Source organism: Esox lucius, chromosome 20, assembly GCF_011004845.1.
Source record: "Esox lucius isolate fEsoLuc1 chromosome 20, fEsoLuc1.pri, whole genome shotgun sequence".
NCBI lineage: Eukaryota > Metazoa > Chordata > Actinopteri > Esociformes > Esocidae > Esox > Esox lucius.
In genome coordinates, this window is record NC_047588.1 from 45,190,563 (window position 1) to 45,218,503 (window position 27,941).

Consider the following 27,941-nt stretch of genomic DNA (forward strand, 5'->3'; position numbering starts at 1 on the left):
TACAAAACTGGTGCTTTGGTCATTTCACTTCAATACAGTTAGCTAATTGGTATGTCACCCTGACATCCAGATAGAAATATTTCCAAGTTATAATTCACTCACACAAAATAAATGTAACACTCTTCAACATACTCCCAGGTTGTGTTGCCAGCAACAGCCTAAATCTAGTAGTTAGCCAGTTAGCTCATCTAGCAGGTGGAAAGTCCAGAGTGAAGATTAATTTACTTCAGCATGACCTATAACCTGTGTCCCAAAATACCTCCATGAAATTAATGTAGAGGAGAAACTTTACACTTGCCAGAATTCAACAATGCATTCGACAATGACTTTTCAAAGGCAAATATGAAAACTTGATGTCTATTAGTTACTTATTTCTTAATACTACATCAATGAAGCATGTATTTTATAAAATAAATTGTTTATTCATTCTGTGGCTTCTAATAAAACCTATATATTAAACATGAACATACCTTACCAAGCCCTTATAGACATTTTGTATGGCACACAGAATAAACATTGGCTTTCATAATTGCAGTTTCACAGGTTTTCATGAAATCACTGATATTCTATATCTCTACAGTATTTTAAGTGAGAGTTGAGGGTTGATCAACCTCTCCCGTCCCTCCACCTCCGACCACCAGCCCCTCAAGGGTGTTGTTAAAGATCACCCGTCCCTCCACCTCCTTGCTGCAGTCTGGATGTCTCAGTAGGTCCAGAACCCCAGCCTTCAACTCAGGAGGAGCTGAAGAGCTAAAGTCCACAACTTCAGTCAGGAAGTCCAGCAGCAGCTCTCCTTTCGCATCCCCTTCAATGAAACACTCGGTTATGTCCATTTGGGATGGCAGCTCAAAGCTCTGATAGCACACTGCTTTGGAGTCCAGATAGGTTTTAATGTCACCCGAGGTCACATATTGACTGATCTCTGTGTTACACAGCTCCATCCTGAATGTCCTCCACAGCTTCCCCCAGCCACTTTCACCTGAAGACATTACCAACAGTATATTGTGTACAGCATCCCACAGCCTCTTTCACACGAAGACATTCCATAAAGCCTTTGACCTTCAAATCTGTCGTACTGTGTCACCTCCCATAGTGACAGAATCTCAGAACTTGAAAGAACAGAACAGGCATGGAACCTCCGTCCTGATAATGTGACTGCTAAGCTCAGGGTTTCGCTCGTAATGGTTGCCTATTATTGTGAACTTCCATGGTAAGAGAACATTTATTTAAATGATTTAAAATAATTTAATTGCAAATGCACAAAATACCATCTCACTCAAATGCAATAGCTGTCCTACCATTTCAACAGAATTTTTCTCGCTGTCAGTTAACCTTTAAAAGCGAGCCCTGCCCACAGAAAACAGAAAAAACACAAAGCATAAAATTTAGTAATATACAGTCAGGTCCAGAAATAATAGGACACTGACACAGGTTTTGTTATCTTGGCTGTTTACCAAAATATATTGAAGTTAGAATAAAACAATTAATATTAAAGTGCAGTCTCTCAGCTTTAATTAGAGGGTGTTCACATCCAAATTGGAGGAAGGGTTTAGGAATTACAGCTCTTTTAATATGTAGCCCCTCTTTTTGACTCAAAAGCTGTTTCATGGACAGGTGTGGCCTATTCCTTCATTATTTCTTCATCAATTAAATAGGTAAATGGTCTGGAGTTGAATCCTGGTGTGGCATTCGCATTTGGAAGCTGTTGTTGCAAACCCACAACATGCAGTCAAATGATCTCCCAATGCAAGTGAAACAGGCCATCCCCTTAGGCAAAAAATTATAATTCCATCAGAGAGAAAAATGTAATAAAATAATGCACCAGAGAGGTCTGCTACACAAAAAGGCCTGGACGTCCACAGAAGACAACAGTGGTGGATGATCGCAGGATCCTTTCTATGGTGAAAAAACCTTCACAACATCTAGCCAAGTGAATAACACTCTCCAGGAGGTAGGCATATCATATTCCAAGTCTACCATGAAGAGAAGACTTCACCAGAGCAAATACAGAGGCTTCACCACAAGATGCATTCCATTCATAAGCCTCAAAAAATGAAAGGCCAGATTAACCTTTGCCAAAAAATATCTAGCCCAGTTCTGGAAGTTCTTTGGACAGATGAAACTAAGATCAACCAGTAGCAGAATGATGGGGGGGGGGGGGGGGGGGGGGGGGGGGGGGGGGGGGGGGGGGTATGGAGAAGGCTTTAAATGGCTCATGATCTGAAGCATACTACATAATCTGTAAAAACACGGTGGAGGCAGTGTGATGGTATGGGCATGCATCAAATGTATTTATAAAGCCATTTTTACATCAGCAGCTGTCACAAAGTGCTTTTACAAAATACCAAGTCTGAAACCCCAAGGATCAAACAACAGCAGGGTTGAATTTCAGTGGCTAGGAAAAACTCCCTAAGAATGCCAAAATGTAGGAAGAAACCTAGAGAGGACCCAGGCTCATAGGGGTGACCAGTCCTCTTCTGGCTGTGCCAGATGAACATATTAAGATTTCAATTGTAATAATTAATAAATGCGTGTGAGTCTAGAGTCTATTTAAACAGAAGCATGACCAGATGGACATGGAAAGGGACAACACGGGGGAGATGGGAGTTGTCAGCACAGTGGTAGCTCAAATAGTCAGGCATCGTCTCGATCTGCAACACAACCAGGAGGACTCTGGACAGGGACAGCAACGGGTCCCCCAAGCCAGGTACTCCACAGATGTGGGCCAGGACCTCAAGTTCAAAACGGGAGGAGACTGGGAAATATCTGAAAATGCATTCCTCATATCAACAAGGATTTATAGTGGAGAAGGAGAACTTAGTGGAGAAGGAGAACTGACCCTACTCCCCCAGCACAATAAAACAGCAGACCTTTGGACTGAGACACGGGGGTTCAGCGACACTTTGGCCCTATCTGGGGGAGGCCCTGGACAGGGCCCAACAGGCAGGAAATCAATCCACCCACATTGCCAAGCATCAACTGAAGGGACACCCACCAACTGCAACCACCCTGAATGAGAGCCGAGTATTGCCAGCAGAGTACAGCCCAATTGCACAACAGAGAGACAACAACAAGCCAGTGACTCTGCCCCAAGAGGCATTGGAGGGAGAGCATCCCAGTGGCGATAAGAGCCCACCTGGCAAGACAGCAAGGGTGGACCAGATCAAGAATGTATTTCACTTGCTGAAGACAAAACTTAAGGCAGAAAGACCCACGAACCAACAACAACTGAAGACCGTGCAGTAAAGGCCTGACAGCGTTGGGTGATGTCCATGCATTCCAAACTTCAAGCAGTCATTGCCTGCAAAGGATTCTCAACAAAGTATTAAAAAAAAAATATTACAAATAAGGGGCTCACAATAAACGTTTCATACAATGTATCTGTTCAACCACTTGAATTAAAGCGGGAAGACTGCACTTCAATTGTATCTCGGTTGTTTCATTTCAAATCCATTGAGGTCGCGTACAGAGCAAAAATTATGAAAATTGTGTTGGTGTCCAAATATTTCAGTACCTAATTGCATATAAATATAAATTACAATTATGTGGAATTACTTATTTCCAGTAATAACAGATTAATTTGTTCAAATATATAATAAGACAAAACTTACAGCATACTAGAAATACAGTATCTCACAAAAGTGAGTACACCTCACATTTTGGCTAATATTTGAATATTTGATATCTTTTAATGTTACAACACTGAAGAAATGACACTTGTACAATGTAAAGTAGTGAGTGTACAGCTTGTATAACATTGAAAATCTGCTGTCCCCCTCAAAATAACACAACACACAGCCATTGATGTCTAAACAGCTGGCAACAAGTGAGTACACCCCTAAGAGAAAATGTCCAAATTGGGCCCAATTAGCCATTTTCCCTCCCTGGTTAGTTAGTTAAGTTTTATTATCAGATAAATGAGAACGTAAGAATTGATTCAATAAAGCAGTAATAAAACATTTTCATAAAAGTAGTGTCCAAATAAAAATAAAAAGTTTCCGATAAAAATACATACGTTGATGTGCCTTCTTACAAACAGCATCTACCTGGGACTCAAAGCGCAACTTACTGTCAATGACCGTCCCCAGGTATTTATAGTTCTCTACCTGACCCACAGCCTGGCTGTTAATAAGCTGGAGAAAGAGACACAGGTGACCTGCCAAAGTTGATGTACATTTCTTTGCTTTTTTAAACATAAATGTAAACAAAACTAGTTTCCCACCACTCAACAAAATCTGATAAAACAGGACCATACCAGTCTTTCTGACTTAGAAGTGAAACAATAACAGAATCGTTTGCAAACTTAACAACGTGACATCCTGGAAAGTTGCTATGACAGTCATTAGTGTAGAGGACAAATAAAAGTGGTGAGAGTACACAGCCCTGCGGAGATCCAGGTCGATGACAAAAGAACCGATTGGATCCCATTCACCCTAACTCGCTGAGACCGCTCTGTTAAAAAGTCCAACAGCCAACTGATCAAGCCTGGATCAATGTTAACATTTTATTTCAGTTTATCAGCTAAAACTAGGCTGAATACAGTTAAATGTGGAAGAAAAATGCCCCTTCAAGGTGTTTAAAAACCAGATTTAAAAATGTTCCCATAGCATCATCCACACCTCGACCTGGTCTATAAGCAAACTGTAAAGGGTCCAGACTGTCCTGCACAGAGTCCATTAAATAGCTTTGGGGCTTTAATTTTAGCGACTGGAACAATTATAGAGTCCATCCAGAGACGAGGGACCATATGCAACTGCAGTGATAGTTGAAAGATGTATGTGAAAATGTCCGCCAGCTGTACTGAACAGTTTTTAAGAAGTCGTCCTCCAATATGATCAGGACCAGGGCTTTTCCGCTCTTTGACTGATCTAAAAGCTTTAATGACAGCACATTCATCAATGTGAACATTAGTGGTAGTACAAGCAGTATCCTTAAAGACAGACACCTCTTTGCTAAAATTATGGTTATCATAACGACAAAAAAAACCTTAAATTCATTTGAAAGTCATTTATCCCATTAAGGGAGACTACACTCTTCTTTGTTGGCATACCCATCATATACATCACACCTTCCCACGCAGGGCGTGCATTACCTACACGCATGTCATGTGACTTGTACGTTTTACAAGGTCACAGGTATGAATGGGGAGCAGGTGTGTTAAATTTGGTGTCATCACTCTCACACTCCCTCATACTGGTCAATGGAAGTTCAACATGGCACCTCATGGCAAAGAACTCTCTGAGGATCTGAAAAAAAAGGATTGTTGCTCTACATAAAAATGGCCCAGGCTATAAGAAGATTGCCAAGACCCTGAAACTGAGCAGCAGCACGGTGGCCAAGACCATACAGCGGTTTAACAGGACAGGTTCCACTCAATTGAGTGCATGTGCTCAGTGTCATATCCAGAGGTTGTCTTTTTGAAATAGACATATGAGTGCTGCCAGCATTGCTGCAGAGGTTGAAGGGGTGGGGGATCAGCCTGTCAGTGCTCAGACCATACGCTGCACACTGCATCAAATTGGTCTGCATGGCTGTCGTCCTTGAAGGAAGCCTCTTATAAAGATGATGCACAAGAAAGCCTGCAAACAGTTGGCTTAAGACAAGCAGACTAAGGACATGGATTACTGGAACCATGTCCTGTGGTCTGATGAGACCAAGATAAACTTATTTGGTTCAGATGGTGTCAAGCGTGTGTGGTGGCAACCAGGTGAGGAGTACAAAAACAAGTGCGTCTTGCCTACAGTGGAAGAGAACTCCAATGGCTACCTGTGAAGCTCTGTTGAACTCCATGCCCAAGAGGGTTAAGGCAGTGCTGGAAAATATTGACACCAATTTAGACATTTTCACTTAGTTGTGTACTCACTTTTGTGGCCAGCAATTTAGACATTAATGGCTGTGTGTTGTGTTATTTTGAGGGGACAGCAAATGTACACTGTTATACAAGCTGTACACTCACTATTTTACATTGTAGCAAAGTGTCATTACTTCAATGTTGTCACCTGAAAAGAAATAATGAAATGTTTACAAAAATGTGAGGGGTGTACTCACTTTTGTGAGGTACTGTATATTTAAAAAAACATCAACTAATGATTAAGTAGTGAAGTTAATCACTTACTACAGTTACAATAGATAGTAGGGTTGTTAACCATATTCAAAGTATACATTTACCTCAAAGTAAGACAGTAAACAAAAGTAGAATTACAATTCACTGGGTCTCATTGAGTGTGATTGGAACTGACTGGATCTGACACTGGTACTGGTAAGCCAGTATAACAGAGCTGTTGAATCAGGGTTCTTATTTAAACTGTATATCCAGTGTTTGCAGACATGGAAAGCATCGGACTCACCTGACACCAGAATGATCAGTAGTTTTCCGTTCTTGTCAAGCAGACTCTGGTAGAATGACACTGTAGCACCTGGATCCTTTACATAATACAACACCTGGATGGAAAACACAAACACCTTTGATTGCCATAGATACCATTTACCCTAACCAGCCTCTACACAGTCATAGAGGGTGGCTGTAACCATTCTCTACACAGTCAGAAAAGGGGGTATCATTGAACCTGTATCATGTGAATGAAGTCCATCTTCTCCTTACAGTTGTTCTGATTCCATTGCTTCTGAAACTCAGTGGCTGTCATCTTATTCCAGGTGAATTTAATGAAGTCTAAGTTTGCATTCTGTGACACCAAAACTAAGTAAGATAAAGACACAGCATAAGACCACAGAATGTCAGAGATGCTACGTCCGTGCATTCTTTCAAATCCTACCTAAAAACAAATTTTTATGACATGGCTTTTACAAATATTTCATTGTGATGTTATATTTTGTTTGTTCTTTTTACTACCTACTAACTTTTCATGTTTTATTTATATTGTTAGTAGAGAACAGTGCTGAACATACTGGTACACACTGAACTTTACTGAACATACTGAACACAGAACAATAATCCTAGTTTGTTGTGAAAACTACTTGCCAATAAAACTCTTTCTGAACTATGCTGAACAACACTGAAATATGCTGAACGACACTGAAATATGCTGAATTAGACTGAACAAATTAAACTAATAGCACTGAACTATACTGAACACACTGAACTATCATGAACATATTGGAACACACTTAATTTTTCTGTGTGTTCAGTATATTCAGTAAAGTAATCTTTTTTTTTTTTGTGAAACTTGCCAATTACACTTTATAAACTATACTGAACACACTGGAACACATGTTACTGAACATAAAGAACACACTGGACGATACTGAACACACCCTTGTACATGTGCAGCTGCTGGGCACTGGGCTCCACCACCTGGTTGTGGATGGTTACAGCAGGATGCTTCAGATGCAGTTCAGTCAACATCTGCAGGTCAATCTCCCCTAAGGACAGAACAGGTGATTTAGGAAAAACCAGAAACATGCAGATCCCAGCTGTCCTGACAGCAGGAAAGAACAGGTGATTTAAGAAAAAACTGAAACATGCAGATCCCAGCTGTCCTGACAGCAGGACAGAAGAGCTGAGTGAATCCTGCAGGTGCACGTATCTCTGCCCTTGAGGAGAGGACTGGTATTGCAACATTATTTTCTGTTTGCTATGCATACACTACTATTCAAAAGATTGGGGACACTTAGAAATCCACAATACATTAGTGTGTCTAGTTTGAGAAACAGATGCCTCACAGGTCTTCAACTGGCAGCTTAATTAAATAGCACAAACACCAGTCCCTACATCAAGAGGTGAAGAGGTGACTCTGGGATGCTGGCCTTCTAGGCAGAGTTACAAAAAAAGGTAAATCTCAGACTGGCCAAATGAAAAGATGCTCGTGAGACTCAGACCAAATGAAAAGATGCTTGAGGAGTGCTTGATGCCATCTGTCAAGCATGGTGGAGGCAATGTAATGGTCTGGGGGTGCTTTGTGGTAGTAAAGTGGGATATTTGTAGATGGTAAAAGGGATCTTGAAGAAGGAAGGCTAACACTCCATTCTGAAACACCTTCCATACCCTGTGGACGGCATTGTCCGGTTGTAGTACGGCTTGATTGGAGCCAATTTCCTCCTACAACTGGATAATGACCCACAGCAAAGCTTCAAACTGTGCAAAAACTATTTAGGAAAGAAGTTGTCAGCTGGTATTTGGTCTATAATGGCCAGCACACCGAATCTAAACCCTATTGAGTTGTTGTGGGAGCAGTTTGATCATATGGTAGGTAGGAAGTGCCCATCAAGCTAATCCAACTTGTGGGAGAGGCTTCAGGAAGCATGGGGAGAAATCTCTTCAGATTACCTCAACAAATTGACAACTAGAAGGCCAAAGGCCTGCAAGGCTGAAATTGCAGCAAATAGAGATTTATTTGATGAAATCAAAGTTTGAAGGACAATTATTATTCCAATTAAAAATAATTTCTAAACTTGTCAAAGACTATATTTCCTATTCAAACTCATTTCATGCATGTTTTACATGGAAAACAAGGACATTTTGTACAGAAGTGTACGGCCGGATTTTAACTCTCATTTGAGGGCATCAATATTTCTTGTTTTGGACAAGTATGTCTTTTTAATAATCTTTTTACATTTTATGCTATCACAATTGACATCATGTTATCTCAGCATACATTATTTCATCAAGTTGTCTTAACGGTGTCCTTGCACACATCCATATTCTGTCAGAACGGCCAGCATTAAAGAAAAGTTTGATATGTGCAAAATGAACACTGGTCAAAGATCAACATTGAGTTGAAGTCTATTATTTCACAAGTGTAATAAAAGTGTGGCACTGAAAGATTGAATGACTACAAAGGAAGAGATTAGTGTCTTGATAACAAGACTAAACCTTACTGTCTTGATAAGACTAAAGCAAACAGGTTTATTTATATAGCACAATTCATACATCGAAGCAGACACAATAACATACTCAAATGAAAACATCAAAACAACATCATAGAAAATAGAATAATAAAAAACGGGATAAAAACATAAAGAAAGCTATAAGGCTAAACAGTGTGGTCAAGTTTAAGTGCTCAGTCAGGCACATGAAAAGAGACGTGTTTTTAACCTGATTTGTAGTGGTTAGGGTTAATAATAAACAGAGTTTACTGGAACATTCGGGATAAGCGAAGACTTTAACCATGACAGAGGAAATTTCGAGACCTTTAGAGATAAACAGATCTAGAATGTGTCCTTGAGTGTGTGTACACTCTTCCACATGTTGAGTGAGATCAAAAGTAGTGCAAAAGGTTATTTGGCATTATTGTCTGTAGTATTATCCATGTGTATGTTAAAATCCCAAGTTATAATCAACTGGTATAACAGAGAGTAGTTCAGCAAAATCATCAATAAAACTTGCAGAATATCGTGGAGGTCTGTAAATGGTTAAAAACAAAATTCTGGGGGTACCATTCAATGTAAAACAGAGGTATTCAAAATAAATACAATGACCTAGTGTATTTTCTTTACACTGGAATGTATCTTTGAATAAGGAAGCCACTCCTCCTCCTTTCCTACCATTTCGACACACATTCAAATAACCAAATTTTTCAGGTGCTGTCTTGTTAAGAATATTAGCACTACAATCTTCTGTTACAAAATCTAGGTTGCAGGATATTATATTGTCATTTACGAAGAATGATTTGTTGGCGAGAGATCTGATATTAAGTAAAGCCAGCTTAGTAGATATAATAGGGGTTCCTGGACTAGTAGGTTGACGTGTTACAGTTAACAAATTAGACAAGTTTACTTTATGGGTTGCATGCACATGATTCCTTCTATTTCTAATCAACACAGGAATAGAGATACTGGGCCCTAGCAAAACAGTCAGCATTGCTATTTTCACAATAAAACTTCCTAGAGACACTCAGCAAGCATCTTTTAACCCAAGTGAGGTAGTACAACGCTTCATTTGCTACAACACAGGATGAGTGACTTGTGACATTTGTAAAATAAAGGGAAGCATGATAAACACATTCCAGTCTCAGTAACATAGACATCTGTATGCATATAAAGACACCATAATCATTTACACAGAGAAAGGTGTCTTGAGAATTTTTCAGTTTAAAACTTAATATTAAAATATAAACCCCCTTTTGATAAAAATTTTGTCCATACTTTGAAGAACAGCTTGTCATCTAACCACACCTATTGTATGATAAAGGGTCTGCCTAAGTGCCTCCAGGGAAGAAAATGCCCCCTTTTCCTGTCAGAGAGAGAACTCTGGTAAAGGTCATGAAAGCTTTCTTTGTCATCAACAACTGGTCATAACGGGAGGCCGGCTGTTTAATCAACCATTTCTTAGCAGATTTCTATTTCAAAGAGCTTCTTTTTACTAATTTGTATCAAGTGTTTTAATAATGTCACTGTGTTACAGGGCCCATTTGTATCAGTTATCCCAGTTTGTGATTAATTTACACCAACAATTCATATAAGATCAAACGACATCATGAAAGGAAACTGAGGAAATCTGCTGTTAGGAGGCTGGTAAACAAATCTGGTCCCATGCCATCCCCACATCAGGGCTATGAGAGATCTATACATCTCTGGTCGCTACATCTAGAGCTAACAGAACATTGCAGCTCTGTTTGTAGAAAATGTTGATTCTTTCTGAGGCAGGCCTGAGCGTTTTCTAAAATGTTTATGGCTTTTTTTAGTCTTTCAATACACATGATTAAAGAACACATTATATGATATATACACGTTTACAAGCCATTACTGTAAAAAAATAAATTCTAAAATGTATCAACTTGCCTGAATAAAGAAACAGCATACTATACAGTACATATAATTGAGATTTTACAAAGTAGTCCTACAGACACGCTCCCAATCAATCCTAGAATGACGTTTAATAGACCTGAGGTCAATAATGTACCTCTGGACTAACTGGCCTCACAACCTCAGGCTGTCCCAGTCTCCATTGCACCTGGTTGTTCTGCTGATCTAGTTCCAAGACACCTGCGGGCACCCCCATGGGTATCAAACCCACACACACACACCTACAAGCCACCCCCCCGTGGGCATCAGTCCCACACACCTACAGGATCCCCCCTGTGGGCATCAAACCCACACACCTACAGGATCCCCCCGTGGGCATCAAACCCACACACCTACTGTTCCAAATGCCATGCTCTACCAAATGAGCTACATGGGGCTTCAATAATGATCGTTCACCTATTCTGATCATTTCCACCCTGCACAACCAGAAGAGGACTAGCCACCCTTTGGAGTCCAACTTAAATGTGTGTTTCAAAATCTACATGTTTTCGTTTTGGGGTTTTATGGTGGGATCGAAGATCAATACACAAGAACAAAAAATAATTTCACAACTACCCAATAACAGTTAGTAATTGTCATAATGTTAATTTCTGTTATTAACACAGTTTGTAATATGTTGTACAGTTTCATTCTCACCTGCTCCACTTCCAACTCCCATCACATTAAGATAGTCTTTCCCCCTTCCAATGCTGCGGAAGAGACAGTCAGGATTTGTAACTTTGCTAGTATGTCAGACATGATATGGTGTCTCATAAGGATTACATAGTATGTGGAAACTTAACTACAGTACCTAGCATATCAGAATGGTTACACTGTGTGTCAGAACTGTTACATGGCTAATATCTGAACAAAACACTGATGTGGCCTAAAAAAGGTAATGTAGTTTTTAAACTTCACCCAGCACAAACCAGAAACTGCCTCCCTTCCTAAGTTCTGACCATGCTATGGTTTTATTCTGGTCATCCATTTCTTGTGGTTGCTTTCTCTTTGGTGTTTAAGTCTGGGTATCTGTATAGGCATTTTGTTACAACTCATGTTGAAAAAAGGGCATTATAAAATAAATTTCATTGATTATGTCTGATCTGTTATGGTACTGGACTATTACTGTAAAAACTCTTCCCTTGCGAGTACATCAGACTGGTTATATAGTATGTCTCAAAAATGTATTAATATTATCAGAACTGTTACCTATCATGGTAGCAACTCAAAACTGTTACCTGGTACCTAGTATCTCACAAAGGTGGCCTTGCTGGCATGTCACAAAGGTGGCCTTGCTGGCATGTCACAAAGGTGGCCTTGCTGGCATGTCACAAAGGTGGCCTTGCTGGCATGTCACAAAGGTGGCCTTGCTGGCATGTCACAAAGGTGGCCTTGCTGGCATGTCACAAAGGTGGCCTTGCTGGCATGTCACAAAGGTGGCCTTGCTGGCATGTCACAAAGGTGGCCTTGCTGGCATGTCACAAAGGTGGCCTTGCTGGCATGTCACAAAGGTGGCCTTGCTGGCATGTCACAAAGGTGGCCTTGCTGGCATGTCACAAAGGTGGCCTTGCTGGCATGTCACAAAGGTGGCCTTGCTGGCATGTCACAAAGGTGGCCTTGCAAGAATATCAGAAAGGTTGTGTTGTTAGTATGTCAGAACTATTACCTTGCTAGTATGTCAGGCAGGGCGATGTGGATGAAGTCCTGCATGCATTGGTGTTCAGATGAGCGCTCTAGGAACAACTGGAAGGACTTCAGGTATCTATTATCATCCTCCGTCAGACTTCTCATAGAACAGGACATGGCTAAATGGTCTGTCACAACAAACACAACGTATTGTCCTTTCACACATCAGAATGACACATAACTTCATGTCAACACGAACGCAATGCTAGTGAAGGAACATGGAGCGCCTATTCGTCATTCATGCTCTGTTACAGGTCTCATTCTGCATTCCCATACAGTTTTGCACTAAAGATTAGCCTTTGCGGGATGTAAAGGCAACCAATACAGTCCACAAAATATGTTTGCAATTTACTTCTGTCATTAATCGTTTTAATTTAGCGTGTTTTACAACTCATTGGTTGTTCTAACAACCAATATGACAATGTATACACTGCCTACTGTAAGTAACTATGGGAAAATGTCTGCTAAATGACTTGAATCTAAATCATATCCAATGTCGAATACTCACTTTATTTTCAAGAAAGCAACAAAATCCAGTGTGCACAATATGCGAAGACGGTGGCACCGCGACAGACCAGTGACTGGGTGGACACAGACCCACCCACTGCACTTCCCCCTTTGAGAAAATTGAGCAGAAGAATTCTTTAAAGCTGCAGTGTCCCAATTTCCATGATCATATGCACAAACAACAGTTAAAGAACCAATGCCATAGACTATGCTGTATACCAGAGGTAATCAACACTTACCTGCTGAGGTCCTCCTAGTTTTCTGTTCTACCTCTTCATTAATTGCACCTGCTTGGTGTCCCAGGTCTACATATGTTCATGATTAGAGGGTTGCAACTTACTCTGAGGTCAAGAGTTGAGTTTGTGTGCTCTATACTATACTAGTACCTTGAGTATGTAAATATCAGAATTTTTGTACAGCTTCTACCCACAAGCCTAAAGACTGTTGAACAAAGCTGTTGCCATTGCTGAATAATAGTTATTAAGGCTCTTCCTTTATAACTATTAAAACAGAAGAGATCATCACAAGGTCTGACCTGCCATCCCTGCAAGATCTCTACACAGAGAGGAGTAGGAGGAGGAGCAAACGGATCATTACAGATCCCAGTCACCCATGACACAGACTGTTTACCAAGCTGCCGTCAGGCAGAAGGTACAGGAGTATTTAGTCCAGAAATAACAGGCTACAGGACAGCTTCTTTCCACAGGCTGTAAGGCTGCTCAACTCAGGAACCCCTCTTCCCTTCCATCCATAGTCCATGCACACCTGTCACTTTATACCATGCACACCTGCCACTTTTACATTGCACTACGGTTGTATAGTTGTATAGTTATTATTTTTGATGTGTGTTTTTGTATAGTGTTATTACTGATTGATTATGATATATAAATTTTTTTAATTATAATTACTGTTACTTTTTAACTTTTAGCTGCACTGTCAGGAGTAGGAAAACCAAGCATTTCATTGTCGTAACTTGTCATTGCAAATGACAATGGGTGGTTAGCACATCAGATAATAGGTAAGCACAGTGAGTATGCAGTATGCTTGAATTCAGTTACACATTGACATATTTACAGTTACAGTGTATGCAATGCTATCTATATGCAGGGACAAAAGCAGAGATTTTAGTGCAGTTTAGTACATAGCTATTTAGTTAGCAATTATGTTTGGCAGCATCTTGATGTAGTGAATATAGTGGGACAGATGGTCATTAGCACAGAGAAATAAACTGTTCCCTGGGTGGATTATATTAGCCTGCACTGCCCACCAGCCCTTAGCAGGCCAGAGAATCGTTGTTTCAACCAGTGGGTGACCAGGTTGGGATGGGTCAGCGATGATCTGTCTGATGTCATTGGACAAATACAGAGGCAATCCAGATGGTGATGGGAGAGAGGATAGACTTCATGACACAGAGTCAGATCAGGATTTTCACTGTCATTTCTCAGCTGCAAAAAGTGATATATATTTCTTGGTGATGTCTGTTTTTAGTAACAATCTGATCACAGATAAAGACAATTGGATCATATCCGGACATAGCGAATTCCTCATATCTGTTAGCATATTCCTTTGTCCAAGTACTCCGCACACCCTTAGCGTCTGGGTCGGTATGTTTGGCAAAGAGAATGAGGAATGTAAATTGTCCTGAATCCTTCCTTTTTGGTAACCATCAAATCCATTAAAAGGGAACATTTTCAAAATGATATTGATAGGAAGGAGAATCCATAACAACATCTCTCTAAAATGAGTTCTGTTCTTGGTTTGTGCACAATATCTTAGTCTGTTCATTGTTTCATAGCTTGATATAACTTATTAGTATCCTCTGTAACTGATAAGTTACAGGAAGTCTAAAGGCCCCACCCTAGTTCACATTGAGGGTGGAGTGTGTCCAGCTCCACATTCCTGGGTTTCCACCTCTCCCGGGACCTCTCCTGGACCCTCAACACCTCAGCCCTGGTCAAAAAGGTGCAGCAGTGCCTGTACTTTTTGAGGAGGCTGAAGATGGGCCACCTGTCCTCCAAGATCCTTGTGAGCTTTTACCACTACATTCTGACTAACTGTGCCACAGTGTGGTTACAGGTCACAGGCGGTACATTCCTGCACCAGCAGGCTCAGGAACAGTTTCTTTCCATCTACTGTAACCCTGCTGAACTCTGTGACCAAGATAACTCTGTGAACTCTATGACCCATCACTTACCATACCCCACCCTGCCCCTCAAGGACCTTGTTACACTTATCCCTTTGTACAATTCCGACACTGCCTTGCAAAGTCTGATAATGGAAGTTTTCAGTTGTTACAGGTACATATCTACCTATGGAACCTCACTGCTGCTATCCCTGCATTTCAGTTACACATTCACCTTGCACATTCAATTTGCCATTTTGCACATTAGAATTGCCATCGTACTTGCATTTTTACAGATGTTACACACACATGTTTACTTTGGGGACCTTATTGCTGCGATCTCTGCATCCTGGTTGCACATGCTACCTTATCAATCATCAAATATATTTATAAAACTATTTTTGCATCAGCAGTTGTCACAAAGTGCTTTTACAAAACACCCAGACTGAAACCCCAAGAAGCAACAACAATGTTGAAACACAGTGGTTAAGAAAAACTCCCTAAGAGGGGCCAAAATGTAGGAAGAAACCTAGAGAGGAACCAGCTTCAGTGGGGTAACAAGTCCTCTTCTGGCTGTGCCAGGGGAACATTTTAAGAAAACAAGTTGTAATTATTAGTAAAGCATTTGAGTTGTGTCCAGAGAATATAAATCTTAAGCCAGGTCAGAAGCATGACCAGATGGACAAGGACTGAGACAACCGGATGGACGGGGGGGTTATCAGACTGGCAGCTGGAATCGTCAGGTATTGTCTTGATCTGCAACACAGCCAGGAGGACTTTGGACACGGGCAGCAATTCGTTTTTAGAACCAGGTACTCGGAAGGTGTGGCCCAGACCACATGTCCTCCTATGTTTGAACGAAGCAGGAGACAAGAACATTTAGAGAGGATTTCAAGGTTTTACAGTGGAGAAGGAGAACTGACCCTACTCCCTCAACACAATAATATAGTAGCTTAAAACCTTGGGGCTGAGACAGTGGGGTACAGTGACACTGTGGCCCTATCTTGCCAAGCATCAACCAAAGGGACCCCCACCAACCACAACCACCCTGAATGAGGGCGGAGTATTGCCAGCAGAGTTCAGCCCAATTACACAAATGCACAATGGAGAGACATTGGAATTGGAGGGAGGGCATCCCAGTGGTGATGAGAGCCCACCTGGCATGACAGCATGGGTGGACACTATCAAGCCTTTCTGGTCACCTTCATACCCTTGGGCCAGACCGCACTTAATCATAAACCGTGCTGAAGAGCTGAATCTTTAGTAGACACTTGAAAGTTTGCACTGAGTCTGCATTTTCTAACCTTAATTGGCAGATCATTCCACAGTAGTGCAGCTCTATGAGAGAAAGCCGTGCCTCCAGCTGTTTGTATAGAAATCTTGCGATCTTAGGTTACGTTTAGGTATGTATGGCTGAAACACTTAAGCGAAGTAAGTAGGAGCAAGTCCATGTATTGCTTTAAAGGTTAACAATTAAACCTTAAAATCAGCCCTAGCCTTAACAGATAGCCAGTGTAAAGAGGCTAGTTCTGGAGTAATGTGTTCTAATTTTTTAGTTCTAGTTAGGATTTTAGCAGCTGTATTCAGCATTTATTGATGTTTATTGATTCATCAGGGTAACCGGAGAGAAGAGCATAACAGTAATCTAATCTATCAATCAATCAATCAATCAAATTTATTTATAAAGCCCTTTTTACAACAGCAGTTGTCACAAAGTGCTTTACAGAGACACCCGGCCTTAAACCCCAAGGAGCAAACAACAGTAGTGTTGAATTTCAGTGGCTAGGAAAAACTCCCTAAGGTCGAATTTTAGGAAGAAACCTAGACCTTTTTTTTTTTGAAAGGAACAGGAGGTTCGATGTTGGCCTATAATTGTTTATTATATCTGGATCCAGATTAGATTTTTTCAGAAAAGGCTTTATTTCCAAAAATGTTAATGAGTATGGTACACATCTGGAGGATAGGGAGCAATTAATCACGTTCAACATTGGCTGACCTAGCACAGGAAGTAGCTCCTTAAGTAGGTTTGTTGGAATCGGGACTAGTTTACAATTTGTGGGTTTAGAACACATTACTAATTTAGTGAATGTGTTGAGCGATATAGGGTAAAAAAAATTCAAGTGTCCCAACTGACAGCATATCAGAGAAGTTCTGGGTATTCTCAGGACAAATTAGATTTTGAGGACTATATGTCACGGCTTCGGGGTTTGGATGGACAAGGAGGAGCAGGAGAAGGCGTGGTGGAAGGATCTTTTTAATGGTATCCTCACGAACCAATACAAGATATGTATATACAGTTGACGAAGCGTCGTACAGCTCTTTCAGTAGTCAGAGACAATCACACACAAAGACAGGGGGAGCAGAGGGAACATATATACCGGGGGGAAACAGCGATGATGAGGAACAGGTGCATTAAACGAGACACAGGTGAAATGTATAATGAGACGGTGGTGTCAGAAAGCCGGTGACGTCGACCGCTGGGGCCCGCCCGCTGCAGGGGGAGGTGAACCAGCAGAGGTCGCAGTTGTCACAGTACCCCCCCTCTGACGCGCGGCCCCAGCCGCGCGACGACACCGGCCTCGGGGCCGACCCGGGGGGCGCGGAGCAGGGCAATCCGGCCGACGCTGTTGGAAGTCGCGGATAAGGACGGGAGCCAGGACGTCCTTCACCGGAACCCAGCTCCGCTCCTCCGGGCCGTACCCCTCCCACTCCACGAGGTACTGGAGGCCCCCCGCCCGGCGCCTCGAGTCGATGATGGAGCGGACAGAGTACGCCGGGGCCCCCTCGATGTCCAGAGGGGGAGGGGGAACCTCCCGCACCTCACACCCCTGAAGGGGACCATCCACCACCGGCCTGAGGAGAGACACATGGAACGAGGGGTTAATACGGTAGTCGGGGGGAAGGCGTAACCGATATGTTACCTCGTTGACTCTCCTCAGGACTTTAAAGGGCCCCACAAACCGCGGGGCCAGCTTCCGGCAGGGCAGGCGGAGGGGCAGGTCCCTGGACGAGAGCCAGACCCGGTCGCCCGGCCGATACACCGGGGCCTCCCCGCGGTGGCGGTCCGCAGAGGTCTTTTGACGGCGGACAGCGAGCCGGAGGCGGGATTGTACTGCCTCCCATGTGCCCGCTGCCCGCCGGAACCAGTCGTCCACCGCAGGGGTACCGGTCTGGCTCGGCGTCCAGGGCGCCAGGACCGGCTGGTAGCCCAGGACGCACTGGAAAGGCGTCACGCCCGTGGAGGAGTGGTGCAGAGAATTCAGTGCATATTCTGCCCACGGCAGAAACTCTGCCCACTCCCCCGGCCGGTCCTGGCAGTAGGACCGGAGGAACCTACCCACTTCTTGGTTTACCCGTTCCACCTGCCCGTTGGACTGGGGATGGTAGCCCGAGGTCAGGCTGACCGAGATCCCCAGGTGCTGCATAAATGCTTTCCACACCCTAGACGTGAATTGGGGACCCCGGTCAGACACGATGTCCTCGGGCACCCCATAGTGCCGGAAGACGTGTGTAAACAGGGCCTCCGCGGTCTGTAGGGCAGTAGGAAGGCCGGGCAGAGGCAAGAGGCGGCAGGACTTCGAGAACCGATCCACAACGACCAGGATGGTGGTATGGCCCTGGGAAGGGGGGAGATCCGTCAAAAAATCAACAGAAATGTGGGACCATGGTCGTTGTGGAATGGGCAAGGGGTGCAACTTGCCCACAGGTAGGTGCCGGGGTGCCTTACTCTGGGCGCACACCGAGCAGGAAGAGACGTATACCCTCACGTCCTTGGCTAAAGTGGGCCACCAGTACTTACCGGCCAGGGCGCGCACTGTTGGCCCGATGCCAGGATGACCGGAGGAGGGAGATGTATGCGCCCAGTAGATGAGGCGGTCGCGGACAGACGCCGGCACATACGTACGGCCCTCAGGGCATGTGGGCGGAGAGGGCTCGTCGCGCTGCGCTTCGGCGATGTCCGCGTCCAGTTCCCATACCACCGGTGCCACGATGCATGACTCCGGGAGCACGGGAGCATCATCCACTGGCCTCTCCTCCGTGTCATGCTGGCGGGACAGCGCGTCGGCCCCGACGTTCTTACTCCCCGGCCTGTAGGTGAGAGTAAACACAAACCGGGTGAAGAACATAGCCCACCTTGCCTGGCGAGGGGTCAGCCTCCTCGCTGCCCGCATGTACTCCAGGTTCCGGTGGTCAGTCCAGACGAGGAAAGGGTGTTTAGCCCCCTCTAACCAGTGCCTCCACGCCGACAGAGCTCGAACCACGGCCAGCAGCTCACGATCACCTATGTCGTAGTTCCGCTCCGCCGCACTGAGCTTCTGTGAGAAGAAGGCACAGGGACGGAGCGTGTTACGACACCCCGTCCGTTGGGAGAGGATGGCACCGAGCCCACAATCGGACGCGTCCACCTCCACAATGAACTGGAGCGACGGGTCGGGATGGGCCAGGACCGGAGCGGTGGTGAAACGGTGTTTCAGTTCCACAAACGCCCGCTCCGCGTCCACGGTCCACCGCAACCGGGTCGCCCCCCCCTTCAGAAGGGAGGTGATCGGAGCCGCGACCTGGCTAAAGCCCCGGATAAACCTCCTGTAGTAATTAGAGAAGCCTAAGAAACGTTGCACGTCCTTAACCGTGGTTGGGGTCGGCCAATTACGCACGGCGTCAATGTGAGGCTCCTCCATAGCCACACCTGTGCTGGAAAAGCGATATCCCAGGAAGGACACAGACGACTGGAAAAACAGACACTTCTCGGCTTTCACGTACAGGTCATGCTCCAGCAGTCGAGCCAGCACTCTGCGCACTAACGAGACATGTTTGGCGCGGGTAGCAGTGAATATCAAGATGTCATCAATATACACTACCACTCCTTCGCACAACAAGTCCCGGAATACGTCGTTGACGAAGGACTGGAAGACTGAAGGAGCATTCATCAACCCGTACGGCATCACTAAATACTCGTAATGGCCAGATGTGGTACTAAAAGCGGTTTTCCACTCGTCTCCTTCCCGGATACGCACCAGGTTATAGGCACTCCTGAGGTCTAATTTAGTGAAAAAGCGGGCCCCGTGCATCCTCTCCACCTCCGCAGAGATCAAAGGGAGAGGGTAGCGGAACGGAATGGTGATCTTGTTCAGCGCCCGGTAATCGATGCACGGGCGCAAACCACCGTCCTTCTTTTTCACGAAAAAGAAACTCGAGGAGACCTGTGACTTGGAGGGCCTAATGTAGCCCTGTTCCAACGCTTCCGTAACGTAGGCGTTCATAGTCTCCGTTTCGGTGCGGGACAGTGGATACACGTGACCCTTCGGGAGTGCGGCTCCGTCAACGAGGTCTATCGCACAATCCCCCAGCCGGTGCGGTGGCAACACAGCAGCCTTGGCTTTGGAGAAAACTGTAGCCAAGTCCCTGTATTCAGGGGGAATGGGCACGGCGGGCGCACTGTCTGGACTCTCCACCGAGGTCGAGCCAACGGAAACACCCAAACACCTACCCTGGCACTTCCGCGACCACCCCGACAGACGTCGACTAGACCAGGAGATGACGGGGTCGTGTAGGGATAACCAGGGGAAACCTAAAACGACTGGGAACGTGGGTGAGTCGATTATGTGAAAAGATATGGTTTCACTGTGTCGGTTGTCGGTAACCAGGAGGAGGGGAATAGTGCAACTCGTGACCAGACCTGACCCTAGTGGCCGGCTGTCTAGAGCTCTCACGGGCAGGGGGGTGTCGAGGGCCTGAAGGGGTATGCGTGACCGCAGGGCAAAAGACCTATCCATGAAATTTCCGGCTGCGCCTGAGTCTACCAGCGCCTTATACCGGGAAAGCAGCGGAAAGCCGGGGAACCTAACAGGGACAGTGCACATAGAGAGGGAAGAGGTTAGTGGCGAATGTGCATGTGCTACCTGGGGTGATGCGGAAGTGCCCTGCCTGTCACCTCTTGACTCGGGGAGGGAGGTGCGGTGCGGCGTGGTTGTACGGCCTCGTTTCCTCTTGGAGGCACTCCGCACCTCTCCTCCCCTACACCTGCCCGACAGCGCAGCCGCCCCCAGGTCCATGGGGACGGCGGCGTCTGGTTGGCAGGGTGGAACGGGCGGGCCTCTTCCGGGACGTCCTCGGGCAGCTAGCAGGTTGTCGAGACGGATGGACATGTCCGCCAGTTGGTCAAAGGAGAGGGACACGTCTCGACAAGCCAGCTCCCTCCGGACGTCCTCGCGAAGGCTACACCGGTAGTGGTCGATCTGAGCCCGCTCGTTCCACCCCGATCCCGCTGCCAGGGTCCGGAACTCCAGAGCGAACTCCTGCGCCGATCTCGTCTCCTGCCGTAAGTGGAACAGTCGTTCACCCGCCTCTCTCCCTTCGTGAGGATGGTCAAACACGACTCGGAAGCGGCGGGTGAACTCGGCGTAGCTGCCCTGGGTGGGCTGCTCGATGTTCCAAACGGCGGTGGCCCACTCCAGGGCTTTCCCAGACAGGCAGGAGACGAGTGAAGAGATCTTCTGGGCTTCGGTCGGCGCAGGATGCATCGCCTGGAGCGCGATGTCCAGTTGTAGCAGGAAACCCTGGCAGCGGTCCGCCGCCCCGTCGTAGGCCCTGGGCAGCGGAATGGGCATCGCTCCCATGCTGGGCGATGCGGCTTGGGGAGGTGGAGAGACGGCCGGTGCTGCGGGGTTCCACTGGCTCAGCTCTAGGCGCTGCACCGCTTTCAACACAGTGTCCATCGCGGCGCCTAGGCTGGCCAGCAAGGTTGAGTGTACTTTTACCACCTCCGCAACACCGGCCTCGCCTGTGGCTCCTTGTTGCTCCATATCCTTGTTGTCGTCTTGGTGTGTGATTCTGTCACGGCTTCGGGGTTTGGATGGACAAGGAGGAGCAGGAGAAGGCGTGGTGGAAGGATCTTTTTAATGGTATCCTCACGAACCAATACAAGATATGTATATACAGTTGACGAAGCGTCGTACAGCTCTTTCAGTAGTCAGAGACAATCACACACAAAGACAGGGGGAGCAGAGGGAACATATATACCGGGGGGAAACAGCGATGATGAGGAACAGGTGCATTAAACGAGACACAGGTGAAATGTATAATGAGACGGTGGTGTCAGAAAGCCGGTGACGTCGACCGCTGGGGCCCGCCCGCTGCAGGGGGAGGTGAACCAGCAGAGGTCGCAGTTGTCACACTATACCTGTTTAAGGAGGAGTCAGTTATTTGTTTTCTAATGGTGATGATCTTTTAATCAAAGAAGTTCATGTTGTCATAAATGCTGAATGAAGACCCACTTCACTTGTTGAGCATTGCTTCTTTGTTAACATTGCAACTGTATCAAAGATACATTTTGGATTGCTTTTGTTCACCTTAATCAGGTTGGAGAAATAAGCTGATCAAACAGATGTGAGAGCATGCCCAGACATTGTCAGGAGGGGATACAGGTACATGGGGGCCATACACACTACTGAGAGACATTATGAGTTGCCATGATGAAATTCAAGTTGGGACAGCCCTCAATCGGTTGGTGATTGTGGATTCTATTGACCGTTGTTAAGTAATTTTGTTCTCAATGAATTACACAATGCACAGTAAAGACTTTGTATATATAGCTCTGGAAAAAATTAAGAGACCACTGCACCTTTTTCTCTCCTTTCCAAAAAAGTTGAAAAGGAAAGTTTTGAGTTAGGAACAGAAGTGCTAAATTTGCAGTGGTCTTTTAATTTGAACCCTACTGTTCCTCAGAGATGATCATGTACTTCAAGAAGCAGCAGAGGGGGGGTCATGCCCCCATACACATTGAGTGAGCTGAAGTGGAGGGTTTCTCAGTAGATTCATCGAAGATGACCTCACTTGGTCCAGACAAGCAAACTCGGCAGTGAAAACTGCCCAAAAAACAACTATACTTCCTGAGGAGACTCAAGAAGTTTGGTATGTCTGCAAAAACTCACCAACTTCTGCACCATTGAAATCATCCTCTCAGGCTGCATTACTGCCTGGTACGGCGGCTGTTCCACTGCAGATTGCAAGTCCCTCCAGAGGGTCAGTGGAGCGCACCACTGGCTGCCAAATCTCTCCTCCGTGCAAGGCATCGACCATACACTATGCCTGAGGAAAGCACAGAACATCAACAAAAACTACAGCCACCCAGACATGATCTGTTCACACTGCTGCCGTCTAGTAGATGCTACCGGAGCATCGGTGCACGCACTTCCAGACTCACAAACAGTTTTTTCACTTAGGCCATAAGACTCCTCAACCAGCAACACTGGTCCATGATCACACTGATCACACATGAACATTCCAAATGCTCTGATATCCTTTCAGTTACTTTTAATGGGCATTAGAATAATCCTTTATATGTAACATTAATAAGCATATTACACTCATATGTATCTGTAATACTCAATGCTTCTAACATACTGTCCATACTCCCCATCCTACTCTTTAAAAATTGATACTAGTTAAAAATATTGCCATGAGTGAGTGCCTGCCTGCCTGACTGAAACAGTTGAGGTAGATATTAGGATTTGTTCAGGATATACAAACACTTCATTGGCTACACGATTCTCTGGTCTTTTCACTTGACGAAAAAGTCTATATGGCAGTTGTTCTTTGTTGCCTCCAATTGGGGATCCTATTTAAGGTGCCTTTTCGTATAGTTTGTTGTCAGTTATTATATGTTGGAACCGTTATGTTTTGTTTTATGTTAGGGATTCTTTATATGTTTACTCGTCGTTTGTTTAACACAGCTAGTCCCTGTCTGGGCACGTTTTCTCTTTTGACTGGGTTTACTGTTGCCCATTGTTAATATGTGCCAGCTGAGGCATTTCCTTATGCTTGTTGTTTTCATTGAATAAACACAAGCAAGCAACTCCCTGTGCCTGACTACTACTTCCAGAAGACAGAACATGACACTCTACCAATTGCTGCTATTTCACACTAATGTGTATTACTGCCATACTTGCCATATCTAAATGTATTTTAAACTGCTGCTAGTCTACAGTGTTATGTATATTGTTTCTTTATTTTATTCTTTTCTGTCTAGCTACATTTTTGCTTATATACACTTCTTAACTCTCACTACATAGTTGTCGGGTGCCATTTCACAATAATTTAATTGTGCAGGATGATGTTGTGTGGTTGCCAAATAAATCTTGAAAATTGAAACTTTTATTGATGGCATGTGACTTGCTCCATTTTAATATTAACAGTTTCTTGTCAGTATTAACAATTTATAGAACCTTGCCTATGGTTCGCTCCATTGTAGCATTACCATGAGTTGAGAACTCTACATAATGTTTTCAATTATAATTTAAACCTTTCTATTATTCTGTTATTGCTTGTGCCTCTCACAGCATAGCATTTAAATTAGAAGGCAATTTAATAATAATAATAATAAATAAAGCTGCAAGCAGCAATTAAGGGGACCAAGTAATGACAAAAGGAAACTTTGAAGATCCTTGGAATGTATATGTTACTGTAACTGTAATGAACACCGAGACCTGGGGGGTGTGGTTCCAATTGCGGAGACGCAACTGTCGGTTTATTTCAGTACAGAGGAGTAGGCGGTTGACAAAACCGTAGAGTCGGGCCGGTAGGTTCGGTAACCAGGAAGTCAGTCCACGAAGGCAAAGGCACAGGCAGGAAGCGACGAAGCGGAGAAACCAAAAGCAGGCAGGCAGGTCAGGACACCGAGCGATCCGTCCGCGAAGGTGACAGTACCGACAAGGGTAGACGATAGAGGAATCCAGGGACAGGCAGGCAGGTCGGGATACCGGGTAATCAGTCCGTAAGGGCAACTGCACAGGCAGGTTTCAACAGGAGGAGAAACAAGGGAACAGACAGACGGGTAAGGATGCAGGTCTCTAAATCACACTGGAGGACGGGGACGGGAAGAGAGGGAATAGCAGGCTGGGAGTCAAACAGGTGAATGCTACGAGCGATAACGGCTTGGCACTACAAGTCCACTACAAACAATACCTCACGCGGGAGTGAAGACAGAGGACAGGTTAAATAGGGGAGGAAACTGGACACAGGTGTTTAGAATTCTGGAGATTGCGATCTGGATTGCTGGCTGCGTTCAAGTGTATCTGGGAGTGGGAGCGTAACGGTGGTAGGTGAGGAGTGTGGCGGGGAGGAGTTAGACCTTGACTGGTGCGAGGACCTCACAGGACCCCCCACCCTACGGCCGGGAACGCCGCGGCGGACGACCCCGCGGACGGGGAGCAGGACGATCCGGGCAGGCGGCGTGGAACTGCGCTGTGAGATCAGAGTCCAGTATGTCGTGCGCAGGTATCCAGGCCCTCTCCTCCGGACCATATCCTTCCCAATCCACAAGGTACTGCAGGCGACCGCCCCGACGACGGGAATCCAGTATTTCCCGCACGACGTATGCCGGCTCCCCATCGATGTCCAAAGGAGGTGGCGCAGGGTGTTGGGTAACCGGTGGGTGCAGGGGGCTATAATGAACAGGCTTGAGGAGGGACACGTGAAAAGTGGGGGAGATCCTGTACTGGCGGGGCAATTGGAGACGGTAAGTTACGGGGTTAATGCGATGTGTGATTTTGAAGGGACCTATATATCTGGGAGCAAGCTTACGGCATGGGAGGCGCAGACGGACGTTCCGGGTTGATAACCAAACCCGCTGACCTGGATGGTAGAGGGGAGACGGGCGCCGGCGGCGATCTGCGTGAGCCTTCTGTGCGCTGGAAGCCTGCTGGAGATGCCGGTGAGCTGTTTCCCAAACGCGCGCGCTGCGTCGGAACCAATCGTCCATGGCAGGAACTGGACCAGGTTCTGTATCCCACGGGAAGAGAGGGGGTTGATAACCAAAGACGCACTGAAAGGGGGTGAGCCGAAGGGAGGAGTGAATAAGAGAGTTCTGTGCGTATTCCACCCATGATAGATATCGGCTCCAGTCGTGTGGCTGCTTCTGGCACTGCTGCCTTAGATACTTCCCTATGTCTTGGTTGAGTCTCTCAGTCTGTCCATTGGTTTCCGGATGGTAGCCTGAGGATAGACTTACTGCCACCCCTAGTCGGTCGCAGAATGCTCGCCATACGCGGGAGATGAACTGGGGTCCTCGGTCGGATACAATGGCCTCAGGGATCCCGAACTGCCGGAACACCTGTTGGAAAACAATGTCTGCCAGCTCGGTGGCATTGGGCAGGTTAGGCAAGGGTATCAGACGGCACATTTTTGAAAAACGGTCTACTACGGTCAGTATAGTGGTGTACCCGTTGGATTCCGGTAGGTCGGTTACAAAGTCCATGGCGATGTGGGACCAGGGGCGATGAGGCGTAGGCAGAGGCTGGAGCAGCCCCTCGGGTAAATGACGGGGACTTTTGGATTGTGCGCAGATGGGGCACGATAGCACGTAATCACGCACATCATCAGAGAGAGAGGCCCACCAGTACCTATTGCCTAGAAGCTTCGTGGTGCGGGTGATGCCCGGATGGCCAGATCCCAACGACGTGTGACACCACTGCAATAACTGGGGCCTAACGGCCGACGGAACGTAAACCTTCCCCGGTGGGCAGCTAGGAGGAGCAGGGTCTGTAAGTAGTGCCTCTTGGATGGTGTCTTGAATATCCCATCTTATAGGTCCTACGAGGCAGGTGGGGGGTAGGATTGTCTCGTGCGTCGGGGTGCAGCTCGGTGGCTCGAACACACGAGAAAGGGAGTCTGCCTTGGCATTCTTTTTTCCTGGCACATAGGAGACGGAAAAACGAAAACGATTGAAAAACAGAGACCACCGAGCCTGACGGGGATTCAGACGCTTGGCTGTCTGTAAATACTCCAGGTTGCGGTGATCCGTCAGGACCAGGAAGGGGTGGAGGGCTCCCTCCAACCAGTGTCTCCACTCTTCCAGGGCTAGTTTTATGGCGAGGAGTTCACGATTCCCAACGTCGTAATTCCTCTGAGCGGGTGTGAGTCTCTTAGAATAAAAGGCGCAGGGGTGCAATTTGGGTGGTGTGCCCACACGCTGCGATAGGATCGCCCCTACTCCTGTTTCTGAAGCGTCCACTTCCACCACGAATGGTAGCGTGGGATCGGGCTGGCGGAGTATGGGAGCTGAGGTGAATAAGTTCTTCAGTCCGTCGAACGCGGCCTTGGCCGCGTCGGTCCAATGCAACGTTCTGGTCTTCTGACCGGTCAGGGTGGACAACGGGGCAGCGGTGGTGCTGAAGTTTCTAATAAAACGTCGGTAGTAGTTCGCAAAACCCAGAAACCGCTGCAACTCCTTGACGGTTCTTGGCTGCGGCCACTGACGGACCGCGGACACCTTACTCTCGTCCATTCGGACGCAGCCCGGTGATAGCACCGATCCCAGGAACGCCACCGTGGAGATGTGGAACAAGCTCTTCTCCAGTTTCACATACAGGTGGTGTTGCTGTAACCGTTGCAAGACCTGTTGGACGTGGCCGATGTGGTCTGTTAGGTTTTTTGAGTATATGAGGATGTCATCGATGTATACGATTACAAACCGGTCAATCATATCCCAGAATATGTCATTCATAAAAGTCTGGAAGACGGCAGGTGCGTTGGTGAGGCCGAAAGGCATGACACGATACTCATAGTGGCCGCGTTGAGTGATGAAGGCAGTTTTCCACTCATCCCCTTTTCGTATGCGCACCAGATGATAAGCGCTCCGCAGGTCCAGCTTGGTAAACACGGTAGCCTGGCCGACTTGTTCCAATGCGGCGGAGATGAGTGGCAAAGGATAGCGATTCTTGATGGTTATCGAGTTGAGCCCTCGATAATCTATACAGGGGCGTAAGCCGCCGTCCTTTTTTCCGATGAAGAAAAAGCTGGACGCAGCAGGGGACGTCGACGGGTGGATGGCTCCTTGACGCAGGGACTCGTCTATGTAAGTGTTCATGGCCTTAGTTTCAGGCAGGGA

The 27,941-nt window shown here is 45.9% G+C and overlaps 1 protein-coding gene across 1 annotated transcript; it reads right to left on the reverse strand.

Moving 5' to 3' along the window:
- Positions 1-400: 400 nt before the first annotated feature.
- Positions 401-13,044, reverse strand: LOC105009037 (histamine N-methyltransferase). Its single transcript, XM_020041010.2, has 7 exons — positions 12,935-13,044; positions 12,407-12,554; positions 11,398-11,450; positions 7,273-7,380; positions 6,567-6,697; positions 6,348-6,441; positions 401-979 (listed from the first exon to the last, which is right to left on the reverse strand). The coding sequence occupies exons 2-7, from the start codon at positions 12,541-12,543 to the stop codon at positions 585-587; spliced, it is 918 nt and encodes a 305-aa protein (XP_019896569.1). The 5' UTR covers positions 12,544-12,554; positions 12,935-13,044; the 3' UTR covers positions 401-584.
- Between the last annotated feature and the right edge of the window lie 14,897 nt (positions 13,045-27,941).

Coding starts and splice junctions, on each gene's coding strand:
- LOC105009037 (XM_020041010.2), bottom strand. CDS start 12,543: ATGTCCTGTTCTATGAGAAGTCTGACGGAGGATGATAATAGATACCTG. Junction 7,381..11,397: donor GGGAGTTGGAAGTGGAGCAG/GTGAGAATGAAA, acceptor TTCTGTCCTTAG/GGGAGATTGACCTGCAGATG. Junction 980..6,347: donor ACTGATCATTCTGGTGTCAG/GTGAGTCCGATG, acceptor TAATGTCTTCAG/GTGAAAGTGGCTGGGGGAAG.